The sequence below is a fragment of the Columba livia genome, chromosome 3, assembly GCF_036013475.1.
Source record: "Columba livia isolate bColLiv1 breed racing homer chromosome 3, bColLiv1.pat.W.v2, whole genome shotgun sequence".
Classification (NCBI taxonomy): Eukaryota; Metazoa; Chordata; class Aves; order Columbiformes; family Columbidae; genus Columba; species Columba livia.
In genome coordinates, this window is record NC_088604.1 from 23,450,474 (window position 1) to 23,468,849 (window position 18,376).

Consider the following 18,376-nt stretch of genomic DNA (forward strand, 5'->3'; position numbering starts at 1 on the left):
TGTTATTTTCTTACAACAAACACACAGCTCTTTTTATTACATGTATCCAAAAACTAACTCTTTTCTCACTAGCAGGTCTTCAGGTATCAGTAGACTGTAATTAAATGATAAACTCTTCTTTATCTTGCTTTCCAGTTTGGCCAATACACTTTGAAATATCCACCTTTTCCAGATGGATGAAGGCATGCAAAGGAAGGAACATCTAACATCACTGTTTCCTCCTTAGTTATATCAGATACTGTTAAACAACGTAGAACAAATTACTTCAGGGTAGTAGCACTCTTGGCACTACGGAAGCCAAGTAATGATTTCATCCTCTCTGGATTCTTTATTCCATTTGAAAACAGCGTTGCTGAGTAGGAAGAGATTTCTTTTTACTGGTTAAAGAGGAGAAAAAAAAGTTCATTTTTTTTGGTGACACTGATTAATTACAACTCACAATAATTCCATCTCAAATTATGCTAAGTCTTCGTTTTGAGATGTGAGGACTGGGACCTAAGGCTCACGACCACTGCTATAATGGAGGTGATGCGATGTTCTCTTTCTCACAGGCTGTATTCATCAACAGCAGGCTTTTTTGTAATTTAGCTTCTTTAGGATTAAAACTCCTTCCTACTAAAGCCCTTTTAATAATGTTAGACAGCATATTTTATATTTAATGGCAATTCTAAATCACTAGAAAGGTAAATCACGTGCCACAATTACTTTTTTCATACATATAGGATTCTTATAATAATCTGAATTGTGGGATTGCTAATGTCTTTAAGGAGACAATGTGATATTGTAAATTTGTGGAAGTATGAAATTAAGCTTTTCACACTCAGCTTCTTATACAGTTACTCTTCCCCTGAGAGGGCATATGGCAACAGAGGGTAACAAGGGCATTGAAAACACATTTTGCTCCTTGAAATGCCTGATGGAATAATTTATTGTTCTCAGTCCAATTAGTAATATTATCCCCTTTATCATTCTCTCTCTTCCAGCCTTGCTCAGCCTCTCCTTGTGTAACACATGCTCCAACTCCTAACTCCTTAATGGGCCCTTCACCCAGGCTTGCTTCATTTTCCAATATCTCTCCTCTATGGTGGAAGACATAAAAACTAGACACAGTCTCCCACGTGAGTGCTGAAGAGGAAATAGTAACTGTGACCCACTGACTACACTGCTGGTTATACAATCCAGTCTGTCATCTTCCTTTCTGCAAGACCATACTTTCAACTCTCGTTCAGCCTCTTTACTAGATCACCTGGATTGCTTTCTTTAAAGCTGCCTTCTACCTAGTCAGTTCCAAGCTGGTACTCATGAATGACATTATTCTATGAAGAGCGCAGGATTCTGTATTTGTTGAACTTCATGAGCTCCCTGTTGGGCCCTTCCTCCAAATAATCAAGGTCCCTCTGTCCAGCAGTACCGCAGTACAGTATATCAGCTGTTCTCCCATCATGTGGTGTCATACTCAAACTTGCTGAGATGAGCCTGCACCTCAAATGGTTACCCAAGTCAGTGACAGAGGCTGGATAATACTGACCTCAGTATTCATCCTCAGTACCCATTGGCTACTAGTCATACTTTGAATCATGAAACACCACCCCCAGAGTTTGTTGGTTCAATTAGTTTTCCACCCATTTTGTAGTCCCTCCACCCAGTCTCATTCTTCTCAATTTGGCTACAAGGGTACTATGGGAGACAGAAGTTTTGCTACAACACAAAGTGAAAGAAATCTACTGCTGAAATCTACTGAAATCTACATCCAATCAGACAGTAATTGGAAAAGGCAGTAAGATTATTAAGGTTTTCTTTTGACTCTTCCATCCTGTCTGTTCCCAATTATTTTCTTTTTTCCCTGTGCCTGGAAATGGACTTTATAATATTTACTCCCTATTTTTTTCCACTGGCTGAGGTGAAATAGGTAGTCTCTTGCCTTATTTGGATTTTTTTTTTTCCCCCCAGTATTTGCGGTTGTTCCCAACTTTCAAGAATGCTAGAAAGTGGTCTCACAAGACATATGCCATCACCTTAGACTTGACTAGTCAAATAATAGATATTAGTTCAGTTTATTTGAGTAGTCCCTTAATTGATTCCCTCCACTGCTATATCATCTCTACCCCCCAGCTGTATTCCTAGGAGCAACAAGTTCATGGTCTGGCTAATCTATGGTCTAGATGAACCATGTATTGGAGTAGAGGTATATCTCAGTTTTAATCAGAATTTCTTCTCCTAAAGAAAACAATTCTGAAAACTGTCATTCAGGCAATTGGGGCAATCGCAGATTTTGGAAAAGGAAGTACATGAAACAGATGTAAAATGGGAAAAGAGAAGCTGTATTTAAAAAAAAAAAAAAAGAATGGAATACATTTGATTTTAAAAATTTTCTAGAACCAAATAGTGAAAATTGAAAAGCAGTGGATGCACTGAAGCCGAACACAGGGAACCATGGCAAATTTCAAGAAGAAAGATAGCTGAGATGTGCTATCTGGCATAATGCAAAATACCAATCATTATGCATGTTCTCTTTAACACATTGCTGGACTTCTCAGTCATTTTATTTACAGATCATTCCAGTTAGTGGATTTAATGATATTTTTCTGGAAATTTTGAGTCATTTAGATTCTAATAAATATTCCAGCAACTCAATAAATGAATTAATAATTTAATAAAATATGCTCTCAAGAATTATGGAAACTGAGCAGATCATTCACACAGAATCACAGAATCACAGAATGTTAGGGATTGGAAGGGACCTCGAAAGATCATCTAGTCCAGTCCCCCTGCCAGAGCAGGAACACCTAGATGAGGTTACACAGGAAGGCATCCAGGCAGGTTTTGAATGTCTCCAGAGTAGGAGACTCCACAACCTCCCCGGGCAGCCTGTCCCAGTGTTCTGTCACCCTCACTGTGAAGAAGTTTCTTCTCAAATTTAAGTGGAACCTCTTGTGTTCCAGTTTGAACCCATTACCCCTGGTCCTACCATTGGTTGTCACCGAGAAGAGCCTGGCTCCATCCTCGTGACACTATACCTGTAAACATTAATGAGGTCACCCATCAGTCTCCTCCAAGCTAAAGAGACCCAGCTCCCTCAGCCTTTCCTCACAAGGGAGATGCTCCACTCCATTAATCATCTTCGTTGCCCTGCGCTGGACTCCCTCCAGCAGTTCCCTGTCCTTCTGGAACTGAGGGGCCCAGAACTGGACACAATATTCCAGAGTAGAGTAGAGGGGAAGGAGAACCTCTCTCGACCTACTAACTACCCCCCTTCTAATACACCCCAGGATGCCATTGGCCTCCTGGCCACAAGGGCACAGTTCTGGCTCATGGTCATCCTGCTGTCCACCAGGACCCCCAGGTCCCTTTCCCCTACACTGCTCTCTAATAGGTCATTCCCCAACTTATACTGGAACCTGGGGTTGTTCCTATCGAGATGCAAGACTCTACACTGTCCCTTTTCCATTCAAGGTTGGTTCAGTAGTTTTATTCTGAAACACTTAGAAAGCAAAAGAAAGATAATTCTATTTTATTTTCATAAGAATTTGAAATATAAGCCAATATCACAATATCACACTGCAGTTTACCTATGAGTTATTTATTACGGGATCAGATATTTTTACACAAGCACAGTGAGCAGCTGCATGTTTTCACACTGACAAGTGTAGGTAATTATTTGTCTTATTACGTAAGATATGGATTTTTTTTGTTTTAAGCTGAAAATTGAATGGAGTAGACTACATTTACTTTTAGATTTTAAAGTATGTCCTTGACTTCTTCGTACATGGTTCTGCACCAGAAAGTCATAAAATGCCAGGAAAAAATACCTGTTCAGGAAAATGCTTTAGTGCATGATTAAATGCCACCAATGCCAGGGATAGAGTTAAGCAAAGTCTGAAATGCTTTCAGTTTGATCTACATTCTACATGTATGGACACATGTTTTGTGATTTATAGGTGCAATTTTTTTTTTTTTTAAAGGAGAATTATGAAATATTAGCTGTGTAATTGAATAATTTAAAAAAAATAATGCCTAACAATTCATATTTGTCCTTGTATAGCTAAGAAAAAATACATATAATACTAACTACCTGAAGACTTAGGTCTTATATTTAGCCTTGGACTCACTAACTGCAGTTATTGGTCACAGCTTTCTTTTGAGACAAATATTAAGGATGTGACAAACCCTTTCCCGAGATATAGAAATTAATGTACTCAGCTGTCATGAAATCATGAATTGATTGTACACAGACCAGTGGGTAACAAAGTTATATCTATTCTCATGTAAAGCTGTTCTGAATTACATTCATGCAGGTACAGTGTAGGTAAAAAGCATCTCTGATTAATTATAATTAATTTGAAATTGAAAGGCTCATTCAGATCTCCCTGGGTGTTTGCCTCCTGATTTTCAAGGGCTTTAGGTAAGTGCTAAGGCACCTCTAAATTAAATCTCATTCACACTGTCCTTGAAATTTAGGAATACACAACCAGTAACATTCACACCATCTAGCTTTAAAATTTAAGAATTTACCTTTCCTGAATTGCTCTCTGGAGGAGTCTGCATAGTTACATTGACCTTGTTGGGAATTTAGTATCTAAGATTGCCCTCTAAATTGCATCTAAATTTGGAGCCTGAAGTACATGGTGTAAAAAACCCATATGTGAGAGAATGTAGAGAGGCAGGAAGAGGTTTAGTAGCAGAAATACAACCTTCTGCAGCATGCATGTGATAACTCAAATTTAGACCTTCACATTCAGAGCTGTGCAGTATTTTTAGCACTATAGAGCTTGTCTAATTTTGAAATGGCGAAGACTAAATAGTGATTAATAATCTTCTAGCTCTAATTGTGATCATCTTCGTCTAGTGAGGTAGATCTATGCACTTAACAGTTTTAAGCATAAGGCTGCATTCAACAATGCAATCAATCTAATACATCAAATACAAACCAAAGTCCATGAAATTTTTAGAAAAAGACTTGGGGAATATTGCTAGGCAAGCATTGCTGTTACTGCAGTAATAGTTCCTGCAAGAGGTCTAGTGTTCATTACAAGTGGGAATAGCTCTGAACAAATTATTTAAAATACGGGGCGGGGGGTGGAGAAAAAAAGAAAAAAAAAAGAAAAAGTGGTTATGACCAGGAGTATCAGATAACAGTTTTAATGCAGATTTGTAAAAAACTGAAAGTCCAACAGCAAATCACTCCTGAAAAAAAGGACAAATTAATATAAAAGGTATTAAGGCTGTATATATAGACAGTCTTTCCCAACTATGAGATCTAATAAACTTATTAGCTGTTTCCCAAATTGTTAAACGCATCACTGCGTGTAGTTCTTAAACTGACTTTGAGAATAAACTAGTATTGTTCACTGTTGTTGGCTATTTTAAGTCCTGTACTGATACATTCTTCTCTATCTCTCCACTGTTTGAATCTAAGTTTATGGCTACTGTAGGCAATTAATCTTCTGGGATATTCAGTGTTAAAATATATTTCTCAGTAGTCAGAATAGCAGGAAAAAATATTTTCTAGCCTTCCAGGCATAAGAATAATTTATAATATAAACAGAATCCATTGAGATTTCTATATTATTTAGTTTGTATATGTTGACAGCCAAATTATCCTGTGTGTATAGCCTTTCAAAAAAGAAAAGCAGCACATAAGTACTAGATAGTACTATTATAGACCAGATGATGAAGTAGTATTTCAGGTTAATTAAAATTAATGAATGCTAACATATATCTTCATGCTTGAAATTATTATATGCAGGTGTCAGGCACTACATTGGCAATGAATGCTATAACACACTGAAAAAAACCCTGAGGAATAACAGCTCTGGTTTTAACAATATAGCTTGCATGTTTGTAACAGAAGAAAGGGTTGAGAAAAATAATCCTACGTATGCAAATTTGGGGCTGTTGGAACTTCACAGTTGCAGTTCCAGCATCTTGATAGTCTTCCTCAGTCCAGGGATGACCTGACACCAGCAGGTAGCTGGTGTATCTTCACATACAACCCTCTTATATAGTTCCACTCTGGAACTGATGATCTTAAGTGTGTGAAAAAGTAATCCTGAAGCATAGCATTCCCCTAACCAGTGGAATTCTTTTTCCCGGGTAGAAGAAGATTTATTTTACACCTTTATTGCTCTAAATATCAAAGGAAGTAGTAATTATACAGCATTTACATAATTATTTCCTACATCAAGATTACATCATTCTTAATACAGCATATTTTAAATTAAAAAAAAAAAAAAAAAAAGGCATGGGATTGAAAATATACCAAGTCAAAGGAGTGCTTTTCCTTTTCATGAAATTTGCCAGAAACAACTACATCTCACAGGGAACTGGATAATGATATCTTAGTTACTTTAGATTTTTTGTTTGTTTAAATCAATTGCTTATTTCCCTTGTAAAGCCATACAATTCTTGCATATGATAGGTGGTCAAACTATTTTGTTTAAAATGTCCTAGGTGAGCATGAAATTCTATACATTCTGCTAAAAGGATGTGGCTAGGCAGCAGAGAAGAAAGCTGCTTTTTAAGTAAGTTGAACTCTGGAGAAGAAAGAAGATATTTCCCCTTTCCTGAGAGCAACTGAGTACATTCATCTGTGAGGTAATAAGAAAATCTTCAAAATGAGGGTAGACAAAGCAAATAAAAGATTCTAGAAATAAATTCCAGAAATACACCTACTGCAGTCTCAAAGATGACTGAAAAAGAAAACAGTTTTTTTTAATCTCTGTATTAGGAGTGCAAACCGATATGAGTAGGTCAGAAGAATGAAAAATTTGGGGTAAGAACATTAGGCCCAAATTATATACCCCTTGGTCTTTGGAAGGGTGTTGATTTTGATTTGCTTTGGGCTGTCTCTTGTCTGCTTCCCTTGACTGAATGCTCAATATGTTGAAAGCTCATTTGTAGTAGGAATGAATCAGGAATACTCCAGAACTTGTGCTCATCTTGCAGCTTAGTTTCATCACAAATCCTGTGACTGCTCCACAAAGCAAACAAAAGTACTGTAAATATGGACAATCAGTCGAGTCACTGTAAACCTCCCTCTCATCCAAAATGCATTCCAACAACATGAAATTTAATTTAATTTCTAATAAAAAGTCATATGCCAGTAGAGTACTACAAAATCATATGCAGTACACAATATTTCTGTATTTATCTTTATTTTTCATTGATTTTAAAATGTTGTTGCTTGATAAGAACTGAATGTCAGTACTCGATACTGTGTTTGATTAAAACAAAATTAAACAAAGCAAATTAAAACATAAGACAAATCAGAAATTAGATTTTTTACCTAGGCATTGGGTTTCAGTACCACTCCAGAGACCATTTGCCAAGCATTCTCTCACGTGAGAACCAACTAATGTGTATCCTGTGTTACAGGTGAATATTGCAGTAGCTCCATACACTATCAAGGTTCCAATTTTATTTCCATTTGGTGGAGATGGAAGGCCACCACAGGAGATCACTAGAAAAAAATCCCAACAACAGAACAAACTGATATAGGAAAATCATGCTTGATTTGGCAACACATGTTCTAAATCTGAAAATACACTTAGATACCTTCACATCTTAACAGCAGTTTAAAAACAATCTGTATTTTCAGTTCTGAAAGAAGAGAATTACATGAATGTCTAGAAGGTGGTGGTTATATTCTATGTGTACATACTCCTGGCTACTTCTCAAAAAAATGTTCCCCAGCCAGCCATTTTAAGTGTTATGTCTGTTTGAAGACATTATCTTCTTTCTCTTCTTTTTTTTTTTTTTTTTTTTTTTAGCATGTAGTACTCTGAATTGTTATGAACTCTTTTTTCTTATTCCCCACTGCTATTCATAACCATTTAACATGGTAGTCTACTTGCTAAAAATAAAAATTTTCTGTATTTTCTTAAGGCTAGATTTGACCCATTAACTTCGTAGCATCAGTTGTAACCCACAGTCATTAAAGGCACCACATGAAAAATTATCTTTTAAGAATGTATCAAACTCTAATTTAATTAAAAACTGTTCTGTTTCTAGAAAAAACATATCAGTGACATTGTAATTTAAGATGCAGATCAATGCCTTCAAGAACTTGAACTATATTATATGTTAGCATAAATCATGGGTTTACTTTTGAAAATTTACTTCGAATAAGAAGTGAACTTCTTATCTGAAACCTTCAGACCACATTCTCTTGTATTTTAATAGGTTCACTACAGGAAACAGCATGGAATTTAGTTGAAATTGGATAAAATCAAGTACATACCTCTGTGCAGTTAACTTGGTCATAATCAGCACGTATGTGACCAAAGTTTCTTATGCACATAAGGTTTCCAGACGCGGATAAGACTCCTTTCAAGTACAATCAAGTATGTAATTTGTGGACTAGCCTAACATCGTAATTTCTAATGCTGAACATTAATTACATTTATGCATATGTTAAACAAATCAAATTATTTTCCTAAAATGCAATAGAATTAATTCCTCTAAATGTACTACGAATGCTTTATTATTTTTAATTACAGTGTTTCCAGTTAGAAAATAACTAAACTACATGAATAATGAGCCACTTCATGATTTGTTAGGCCAGGTGTTCAGCATATTCTTAAACAAAGAAGTTTACTAGTTAGGTGTCTTTTAATCCAGAGCCCCTTCAATTCGATGTTTCATAATTCCTTTAGAGATACTGTTCACAAATAGATATTGATAAATATTATCTAAATGCCTTATCATCAATGTTCCAATTAGCTTTCTTACTGCTTCAGAAGTAGCAAGAGCTAGAATCTATAGTTACACAACCTATCCTTAACATGTGAATGACAGACAGAAAGTAAACAGTAAACTCCTCAAAATACTCTACCATGTATTGCAGGGTCTTGATGTTGTATATCCAATGGAACTACTACTGAACATCTCTTGGTGGATGAAATTTGCAATAATGAAGTTCTAATCAGTCCTCTATTCAAGGGGAAAATAATGTACCTGTCTTATAAACATACTAATAAATCTTCAATCAGCAACTCCTTGGGTTTCTTTATCTACCTAATACTTTGTTTTTGGTAAACTACATCCCATATGGGTCACTCCATTTTCTACTTGTATAAATATCCTGGAATTTTAGATGTTGGTGAAGAACTAGCTTTTAAAAGACTTCTCAGCAGCGGAACAATAGCTCCATAGTAGACAGCAAATACAAAACTACTTTTTTAGTATGTGTGTAAAAAAGGAAAGGGGCACAATCACATCTAGTAAAATTTTAAAAAATCTAGTTTTAAATTTGAAAGAAAATTTATATACCTATTACTAGTTCATTTTGTCAACTAAATATTTTCAAAAGGAAATTTTCCTGAAACAAAACTAATGGAATAAAATCAATATGATTCTACAACCCATCATCATTTAGACTATTTCAAATACACTGCTTTCATGCATGTGTCATATTGATTGCTCTTACAGGTAGCTCTCTCAGCCTTGATCTAAAATCACCCTAGATATTTTTTTCATTTCCTAGAAAACAGATATTGTTTTATATTATTTTTGGTTAAATGGTGTAGATCCTCCTTTTTTCTCTTTGTTTTTCTTTTCCCATACTAGCTTCCTTCTCTAGTACTGCCTCTGTAAATCTGTACTTAGGTTTGTAGCCAAACACTCCCCAGTACTGGTGAGAGATTGTGTCAATTTAAACTTGAATCACCCTTGGGAGTGATTTAATACCATCTGAGATGACTTCAGGTGTTCTCTCTAACCTCCAGCCACTGTTGAAAAAGGTTTAGAATCTCTCCTGAGTTCTCTTTACTAGCAGCTTAGATACTGTAATTTGTGTCACATGGCATTAGGAGGTTGTATGTAGGCAAATTAATTTTGTCTTCTGTTTGTTAAAATATGTACACCATACTGAAAGTTTTGCTCAATGATTTATTTTGAATACAAAAAGCTATCTGATATTTATGTTCATTCTGTTATTACTATCATCTAAAATACTTTGGTACCATTTATCATAAGGTATTATTGATGTATCTGCAGAATTAACAGAGTTTGACAGAACAGAATGATTCTGTTACCATTGCTTAAAAAATACCAAAGGTATAACTTAGTAAGCTATTCACCTGATCCCAAGAATTCTTTCCAACAGTACTGCAAATAAAAATCCTCCTATTGATTCAGCTTGTTTCAGAAGAGTCATCCTCAAATACCTTCTTACATTAGAAACCTCACCATGTATAGATAGATACAAAATATATTAAAAATGTATAAAAAATAAAAGGGTCGCTCTCTAAAAAGAAAATTAAGCATCTCTTTCAGGATGAAATACTAAATTTGAATGTCTCACTGAAATGACTCCTCTGAAAAACTGAATGCCTAAATTTTCTTTCTAGTTCTGCTTAGTATGCTAGGCCTGTCAGTTGGCCATTTTCCTACAGAAGCTGGGATCTTCTGTGTTGCCCTGTCATTGAAAGAGGGACTGTAAGTACTACCATAATGTAGAAAAATTTTCTGCTTTAAGGGTAGAAGAACTACTTGATGTGCCAAATATCCTCTCCAATCAAAGCCCAATAACACACTGGAAAAAGAATAAATGAGGTTTTGGGAGGATTCATTAAGACTCTGATACTGTAATGCTTGACAACTGTATGATCCCACTGGAAATGTCAAGGTTCTTTAAATCTTTAAACATCCAAAGACAAGGCTGGTGTAATTTATGACATTTTTGTATGAATACATTATAAAATCTCATATATATGTTTCTCCAAACACTATGCACTAGTGCACTATGCACTATCTAGTTGAATAAATCAGTAGTCAGGCATAGATCACCATCCAGATTGATCTTCTGATGCTACTTCATTGACTTTTGTATAAAATATATTGTACCTTACATACAAAGAGTTTGAATCAATTAATTTCAACAAGTAAATGAAAATTTTGTATTTGCTTACTTATAGTAGGTTTATAGAAAATATTTAAAAAAAAACACTTTGTACTATTTATAACATAAAATACATGTATTAAAAAGCATAGGATATTCTCTAAGCAAGTTTATTCCTTACCCTTACAAGTTGGTCTTTCATTGCCTACACTCCAGGTTCCATTACTCCTGCACTGTATGAGTCTTTGACCCAATAAATAATATCCAGGACTGCAGCTGAGCATGACTTGAGTTCCATACTCATTCAATGACCCAGAAATCAATCTCCAGACAACATGTTCTGAGAGCAAAGTCTCTATGCTGGGGCAAGTTACAGCTGTGAAGAGAAGACCATTATTAGCTTTCTACCCCCAAGTTTCTTCACAGAATATGTGTCTTGCCTTACTGGCAGAAATTTTGCAATGTAATATTGAGCATACAATAAGCATTTTTTAAATACAAGTACCAGGAAAAATAATGAACTTCATACAGTGAGCATTACATATTGAGAAGGAGATTATACTACAGTTTCTTTTAGTGAGATGCAGTGGAACAATGACATAAAGTTATGCTCTCTAATGCAATTTATTTAAAAATTTCAGAGACAAAACACATCTCAGACTACAGTGGATATAAAAGGGAAAGGAAATAATGCTATGTAATTTTTGCAAAGGCTAAAGTGGTGCTTTATTTTTCTATCCATGATATTCACTTTTAAAAAGCTCTAGCAAGTTCTTAAAACAGGTTGTCATAAAGGCTGTTAATGCACATTGAAATGCTAATTAGTATAAAATGATATACTGTGGGTATTTAGGAAAATTATTATACTCTAGTTTAGAATACTTGACATAAAAAAATAAAGATAACATTTAGAGAGTTTTTTAGAGTGATTTCAGTTCATTGCTTTTAGTAATTTAGATTTCAGAAGAGAATGAAGTTACTGCCAGCAGACAAGAACTGTAGCTTATGTTTTTCATAAGGTTGCCAACCATATATGGCATTTTTAATTCTTTTTCAGTTTCAAATTTATGCTCTGCAATTCACTATAAGTTACACAGAATATTTACAATATTCACATGAATTTTATCTTAATGTGCCTATGCCTCTGCAAAGATTAGATAAGATTTATGAAAATATTTATGATATATTCATTTTTAAATGGCTGTATTGTGTATCTTATACCATGTTGTTCAGAATTTCCGTGCTATAGAAAAAGTTTGAATGAATTAGTGACTTTTTATATCCCAAAGAATACTTTAGAAAAAACTGCTACCCCAGTAAGACTTGAGAAAAGCTGTGCTTTCCAAAGGGAAAATAAAAAAGCGACAAAAATACACAAACAAGACAAACAAAACCAAAACCAACAAACAAACGAACAAACAAAAAGTAATAAAAATTTATTTCCTCTCCTTTTTTTCTTATATGTTGCTAAAAAAGGTGATAAATTTTCTATATATTTGGTATACTTAAGAATCACCTCTGATCTTTTGTACAATATACTCAAGTCACCACACTGTTTATTGTAAGACAAATGCATTAGGAGAAAGTGTATAAAAACCTCAAACTATACTGAAGAAATAACAATAAGAGTCTGATTCTCATTTATGCTGTAGTAAATTTATGATATTCTGCCAGGGAAAAGGCTCATAAAGCTGACAAAAAAATAATTACACATTCTGTAGACTTTACACTGTCTGAGAGGCATAAAGTGATTTTGTCACAACTATGATTGTGTGATGAAAGAGACTAGTTCAGGTAATCACTGAAATACAGGGAAAGTGGTAAAAGAAAAAGTCCTGTAAAAATTTAGATTTCCACTACTTTTCAGAACACCCGTAATAATGCTAGAACTATACATTTACTTTTTCCAATAGTTTCCTCACCCACGGTAAATTCTAGTATCTAAGAAACACAGAGTTGGTACCATAGTGTATCTGTGAAGTTGCGTAAGAATCTATGAAGGGGAAATCATCTGAAGAACTTCCAAATTACAAGTTATAAGGTTGCATTGAGTTAAAATTGTAGAATATTTTCTTAGACTTTTTTTTTTTTTCAGTATATCTCAGGAAGGATAGCACGCATACAACAACCTTGAAAGTTAATAGTCCTTCACTTCGGCCTTTATAATTATATTCTGACTAATCAGGAACAGATTCCTGGGTTAAAGGAGGACTTCCTGCTTCCCAATGTAATTTAATTTGATATTGACACTAAACTGTGTTTCATAGCTAATAAAAAAATTATAAATTATTAACCAAGATTCAGTTTTTTTCTTATTTGTTGTTAAATACAATAGGTATATTAAAGCACTCCACTTAACACCTTGGGTAAAAATCACATAGGTAAATAAAAAGAAAAAAATATTCTACATAGGTATTTCATGCCCCTCAAATTTAACATTTTTATCACTTTTCCTTTCAAGCACTGTTTTTATTGAGAAATACAGTTCTTTCAACGATGAAAGCAAGGTTCTTATTTAGTCTAATAAAATTTTTAGTCTTAATCATAGTGGATATCTTAGGACACTTAGTGATTAGAGGCTCAATTATTTCACAATATGTAAATAAGTCACGTAGATGTTTCCTCTCCATGCTAAAGTTACTATGTAATTTATTGTTTATTTAACCATAGATATACTTAGGATCTTCTTGCAAATATACTTTACAAACAACTATCAGATTCTGATATATGGTTGTACAGTTTCTAATTGAAGATATCACTGAGTACAGAATATATTTCTAGACCAAGTTGACATAACAAACCCAAACTGTTGCTTGAAAAACTTGATTTTGTTTTATTGTTTTCCTCATCCTTCAAGAAACAAAAAAAGACTATTAACAGATGCTTGATTTTGTGCATACAGTTTATGAATGTGTGCATCAATTTGCCTCTTATGCTTCCAAATAATGGGCTGGACACTATTTAAATTGTCATTTACATAGATGAAACTCCATGAGGGATCTCTTGAAAATGTGAAGATGTTCTCTGTTTTCCCTATGTATTTTTTACACAGAAATGTATGAATAATATTGCTTTACATGAAGTATAAGACAGACAATGTAATTATAATTCGAAATTATGATTAAGATTATCCACTTTAATGACATGACAGTCTCCACATGCTGATAATGCTGAATAGACTCAAATGTCAAGAATTTGTAGTCAGATATACCTACCATAAAAAAGGTGAAAAAAAATTAGTTGTTCTATAGGCCCAAATGTATTTTCTAATCAAGAAATAAGCAAGATGCTCACTAAGCAAAATGTTCACTATATGAACAGTGACAATTATAATTAAAAAAAACCAAAAATAAATAACAACAAGAACAAACAAACAAACAAACAACCCAACCAATCAACCAAACTACCAAACAAAAAACCCCCAAAAAACCCACCACAAGTTCTTTGCAACTGCAACAAATGAAATCTAACAAGAATTTGTGCATTAATGTGCTCAGCCTTATTTTTAACTCTTCATAATTCTTTGTAATTTTGTTATTCTTTTTACTTGCCCTTCTGGTCAACAAACATTGTGCTATCAGTATTTTCCCAGAATCTAAGTACCAGAAGACTGACTCTTCCTTTTTACTTAGTTGTTCTGTCTACAAATCTTTGCTTACTTCTTCTTATTGTTATGTAAGGAAAAAGAAGTACTTATCATGCTATTCCAGGAATATCTTGAGTATTGTGACTCTGAATGTAATTATTATCTCAAAGAAAAAAAATTATAAGTATAATGTATATGAGCTGAGGGCCTGGGTTTTGACCAAGTACAACCCACCACAGTGAAAAACTAACAGTTTTCAAATACATTTAAAAAAAGGAATGAAAGAAGAATACAATAAATTCTGTTTTCTCACTATGGATACAAAATGAAATAATGTCTTTACACTACAGAAAAAAGAGGTTCAGGATATATTAGGAAAGGCTTTGCAAGGGGAAAGTAAAATACTGAAACAGTGTGCTCAGGAAGGTGTTCAAGATCAGGTTAAATGATCATCTATAAGACATACTTAGAAGATCTCTGGAAGTAACTTTCAGCAATATTTCCTAAAAGTTGTTCACTGTCAGTTCACATAAATGAAAACCATTTCATTATGATGTATAACTTCATAATTCTTACATTCATACCATTTTACTCTTTCTTTAAAAATAACTTGAATTTTACTTGTTTGAAAAACTGAAGTGCTTTTCAAATTCAGATTCTGGAAAGCACGTACCTAATCTGTTGATTAGTTCAGGATTCTAAATTAACTCTCAAAAATTTTAAATATAATGTTATATCAATTAATAATTTTAAGGTTATGTCCTAATCAGTATTTCAAGTCACATATTCAAAGTCAGGCTCAGTTAATTATTGCTTTGATCTGGTACAAAGACAGGCAGTGCTACCCCAATGCAAATGAGAGGCCATGTCACACAATAGGGGAGTCTGCATTTCACTGCCTAGTTCTGACAGAAGGCAAAAATGAAGATTAAAGGACTTTTATCCAGGTTAATTATCTACACCTGCAATATTTTAAGAAACAGTTTCTGCTTTTGTTATCATGGAAGCTATATTAAAATAAATTACAATCAGTGTTTGTAACTTCATATTGTGAAAATGGAGAAAAGCACATTATTCATAAGAAAATATACATGAAACTGAATTATCAGAATTTTAACTGAGACATTTTTGAAAGAGATAAGGCCCTTTTTAATTAAACAAAGGTATAGGCCTCCTATACTTTACTAAATGCTAAATGATTATATGTCCCTGAATGGCCAGTTCAGGGTATGTGTATACATAAAAACATCACCAGTGAGGATCTTCCTGAGAAAGATTGAGGGGAATATGCTTGAGAAATACACGCCCACTTACATTTGCAAACAGGTGGTCTCCCCTTGTTGCTCCATAATCCATCTTCTTGACACACTGCTGTTGCTTGTTGACTAGATTCTAGCTTGAAGCCCTCATTACATTCGTATATCAATCTACTGCCCAAACTGAATTCATTACCTATAACTGAACCATTCCCGGGGGCTTCAGGAATACCACAAGATACAGCTGAAAATAAAGGAAAAAAAAATAAAGATTTTTTTTTTTTTTTTTTTTTTTAATGCTGTTCCACCACTGGAATAAGAAACAGGACAGTAATTTTGACATAAACCATTCATAGTGCTAGAGTAAGGTTATGGTTGGACTCGATGATACAGAGGGTCTCTTCCAACTGAAATTATTCTATGATTCTGTAACAACTGAAATCAATTTTCCATAGTATTTACAACATTCTGATAAATGTAACAGTAATTAAAAAATGGATAAACACTTTGAAGTGCATCTAATATAGACACACATTTTATAAATAATTATTTTGCTTAATCAAATCACTGTAGAGACAGTAATTTCAACATAGGCTAAGGGCAATTGTTTATTTACTAAGGAAAAAAAATCAAGAAAGAATTCAATTTCACATTTCTTGTTTGATGAGAAAAACATCTAAATATACAACTAGACAGGAAGGAATTTCAGTAAACTTAAGGGCAGATATTTAAACCCTTATTTACATACTCTACTAATTCCCTTCAGAATGTTAAGTGTTATCTGAATTCAGGCTGATTCATTTTCCATCTCATGGAGGAAATTACTTACTGAATTATTTTCATAGGTTTTTCAGAATTTTTCTCCAGATAAACAGTTATTCTTTCAAGCACACAAAGTTTGATCTGCTGTCTACTTGGTGAAGTTTGGGTAACATCTAGGCTTTTTTGCTTATTTATTTATTTATTCTTACCAAAGCTCAGTGCAGTTCATTTAACAATATCTCATACACAATGTTAGGACTGAGAATAATTACAAAAATATCTATTTCAGGAAAAGTCTTCAGGGCAGGATTGCCTTCTGCTATCTGACTTCTCAGCTTCCTTGATTTTGATAATGAAAAGTAATGCAACTTTTCAGTATCCTTTTAAAAATTTCTTCTAATGTTGCGCTTTATTTTAAGATAATTATTTATGCACATATATTAACTCTAGGTGCTTGAACAAGTCAGTAATGCTGATAAAGATTTTACATTTTCCCATGGTACTTCTGAAGGGAAAGTCATAGTATTATTTTCTCTGAAAGGATATTATTTTCTGCAAAATAGTAACTAGAAGAAGAAAATCTTTCACATTATTACAATGAATCTATTTAAAGATTTCATATAAACCAATGTATGTGTCTACAGAATCTCTGCCTGCTTTGAGTTTGGCATCCAGTTTATTGCTCTTCAGCAAATACACTGAATAAAACACACCTTTGAAACTTTAATTTCTAAGTATTTACCAATCAAGAGTGGAGTTTTGCATATGAAAATATCTTGTCCATATATACAGTTAGTTGTAAAAAGCAATTCAAAGTTTTAACAGTTAAAAAGTCCTTTAGGTATTTGTTCCTTTCCCCTTGACTCAGTGAAGTTTTATTATTTTAATCAAGTCAATATATTTCAAAAGAAGAAATGTCAGTCTTTGTCTGAAATCTGTTAGAAATGAAAATAAGTATCTTCTTAAAAAAAAAAATCTAATTTTTATTATCTTTTACCCAATTCAATATAAATCATTAACTTCACAATGTATCATCATGGTACCGTAAACACAACTCTCAAATTTGTTTTCAGTATTCCCAAGTTGTCACATTTGATGCATTTAAATTAAATACAACACAGTACTTTCCATATTATTATAATGAGGAGAGGTAAGCATTATAAAATGATGAATGGTTAGTCCATTTCACTTGTTTGCTTCCATCTGAAAACTGTCATATTGCTAATAGAACTGCAGGAATGTTCCAAAACAAGCTGCTTCTTTTGTAAAATAACTTCTTGGCACAATTGCGCCTTAACCAGCACTGCTCGTCTTCTCAAAACTAAGTATTTCTCTCTCAGTGGGTAAGGGCTGAGTCATCTGCTGCTGGAAGGAGCAGTAGTAGGACAGAGAAGGGAGAGAGTGGTGATAAGGAAGGGGTTCTGGAGACCCACGCTTGCTGCTCTTAATGGTATTAGAAAAAACAGAGAAGTGGAAGGATAGAAACAAGTTCTACTTCTTCTGGGAGCAGGTCTTTGTATTAGGAGTCATTACCCACAAGGTGACCACAGCAGGAGTGATAGCTTTTCAGGGTTCTGGTGTACTCAAAATAGGCAGCAGAGGTACATCTTGTTAAGTGCTCTACCTGCTCCCTTAAGAACCAGTGTAACCCTTTACATACAGCTAGAGCCAATTCTGATACTCTGTCATGTAGGCAGAATTTTACACTTGCAAGATGTTTCTTTGAAAGCTGAATTGACAGTAAGTTAAACTGTTTTACTACATCATAAAAATGCCTATGCATTCTCCATTTCCTGTCGTACTTACTGAGTAGCTCTTATGTGTGAGTTAGTTTAAAGAATAAAAGATATATGAGTTAAAGGAATAAAACATATACAACACTCAGGTCACACCCAGGTTTGCCTATCAGTTATGTCAGGCTGATGCACTCTC

At 34.0% G+C, this 18,376-nt stretch overlaps 1 protein-coding gene across 2 annotated transcripts in view; it reads right to left on the reverse strand.

Annotated features, from left to right (window-relative positions):
• The window catches only part of CSMD1 (CUB and Sushi multiple domains 1), a 1,084,328-nt gene that overhangs the window by 57,466 nt on the left and 1,008,486 nt on the right, over positions 1–18,376 (reverse strand). For both annotated transcript variants that reach the window (XM_065056058.1, XM_065056057.1), the window contains exons 50-52: positions 15,741–15,926; positions 11,022–11,216; positions 7,286–7,459 (exon numbers count right to left, since the gene is read on the reverse strand). In XM_065056058.1, the coding sequence (XP_064912130.1) occupies positions 7,286–7,459; positions 11,022–11,216; positions 15,741–15,926 (555 nt within the window). The remainder of the gene's footprint in view (positions 1–7,285; positions 7,460–11,021; positions 11,217–15,740; positions 15,927–18,376) is intronic.